The following is a 248-nucleotide window of genomic DNA, read 5'->3' as shown; positions in this document are numbered from 1 at the left end:
GGGTGGGGGCACAAGGAGGGGGTCCAGCAGCATCACGCAGCCTTGGGAAAGGGAGGGAAGGGGGGGGCAAGTGCTCGGCTCCTTCCTCCCCATCTGCTTGAGAGCTGTTTCGCCCAGGACTCAGTTCATGCCCAAGACAAAGCCCCCTCCAGCCAAACTGAAGGGGTGACCCCCGCCCCCAAGCCCTTCACTCACCGGCAGCGTAGAGCCGACAGCAGCCTGGCTTCGGTCCCCACTGCCCCCACCAG

General features: G+C 65.7%; 1 protein-coding gene across 1 annotated transcript in view; it reads right to left on the bottom strand.

Annotated features, from left to right (window-relative positions):
* CCDC33 (coiled-coil domain containing 33) overlaps window positions 1-248 on the bottom strand; it is a gene marked incomplete at both ends in the record, with an annotated part of 2,453 nt that overhangs the window by 1,743 nt on the left and 462 nt on the right. The window contains one exon of the mRNA XM_010079355.1: window positions 196-235. Within this exon, the coding sequence (XP_010077657.1) occupies window positions 196-235 (40 nt within the window). The remainder of the gene's footprint in view (window positions 1-195; window positions 236-248) is intronic.

This window comes from Pterocles gutturalis, unplaced genomic scaffold (assembly GCF_000699245.1).
Source record: "Pterocles gutturalis isolate BGI_N339 unplaced genomic scaffold, ASM69924v1 scaffold954, whole genome shotgun sequence".
NCBI lineage: Eukaryota > Metazoa > Chordata > Aves > Pterocliformes > Pteroclidae > Pterocles > Pterocles gutturalis.
The sequence above is the reverse complement of the archived record's forward strand: the minus strand, read 5'-3'. Positions and strand labels throughout refer to the sequence as shown.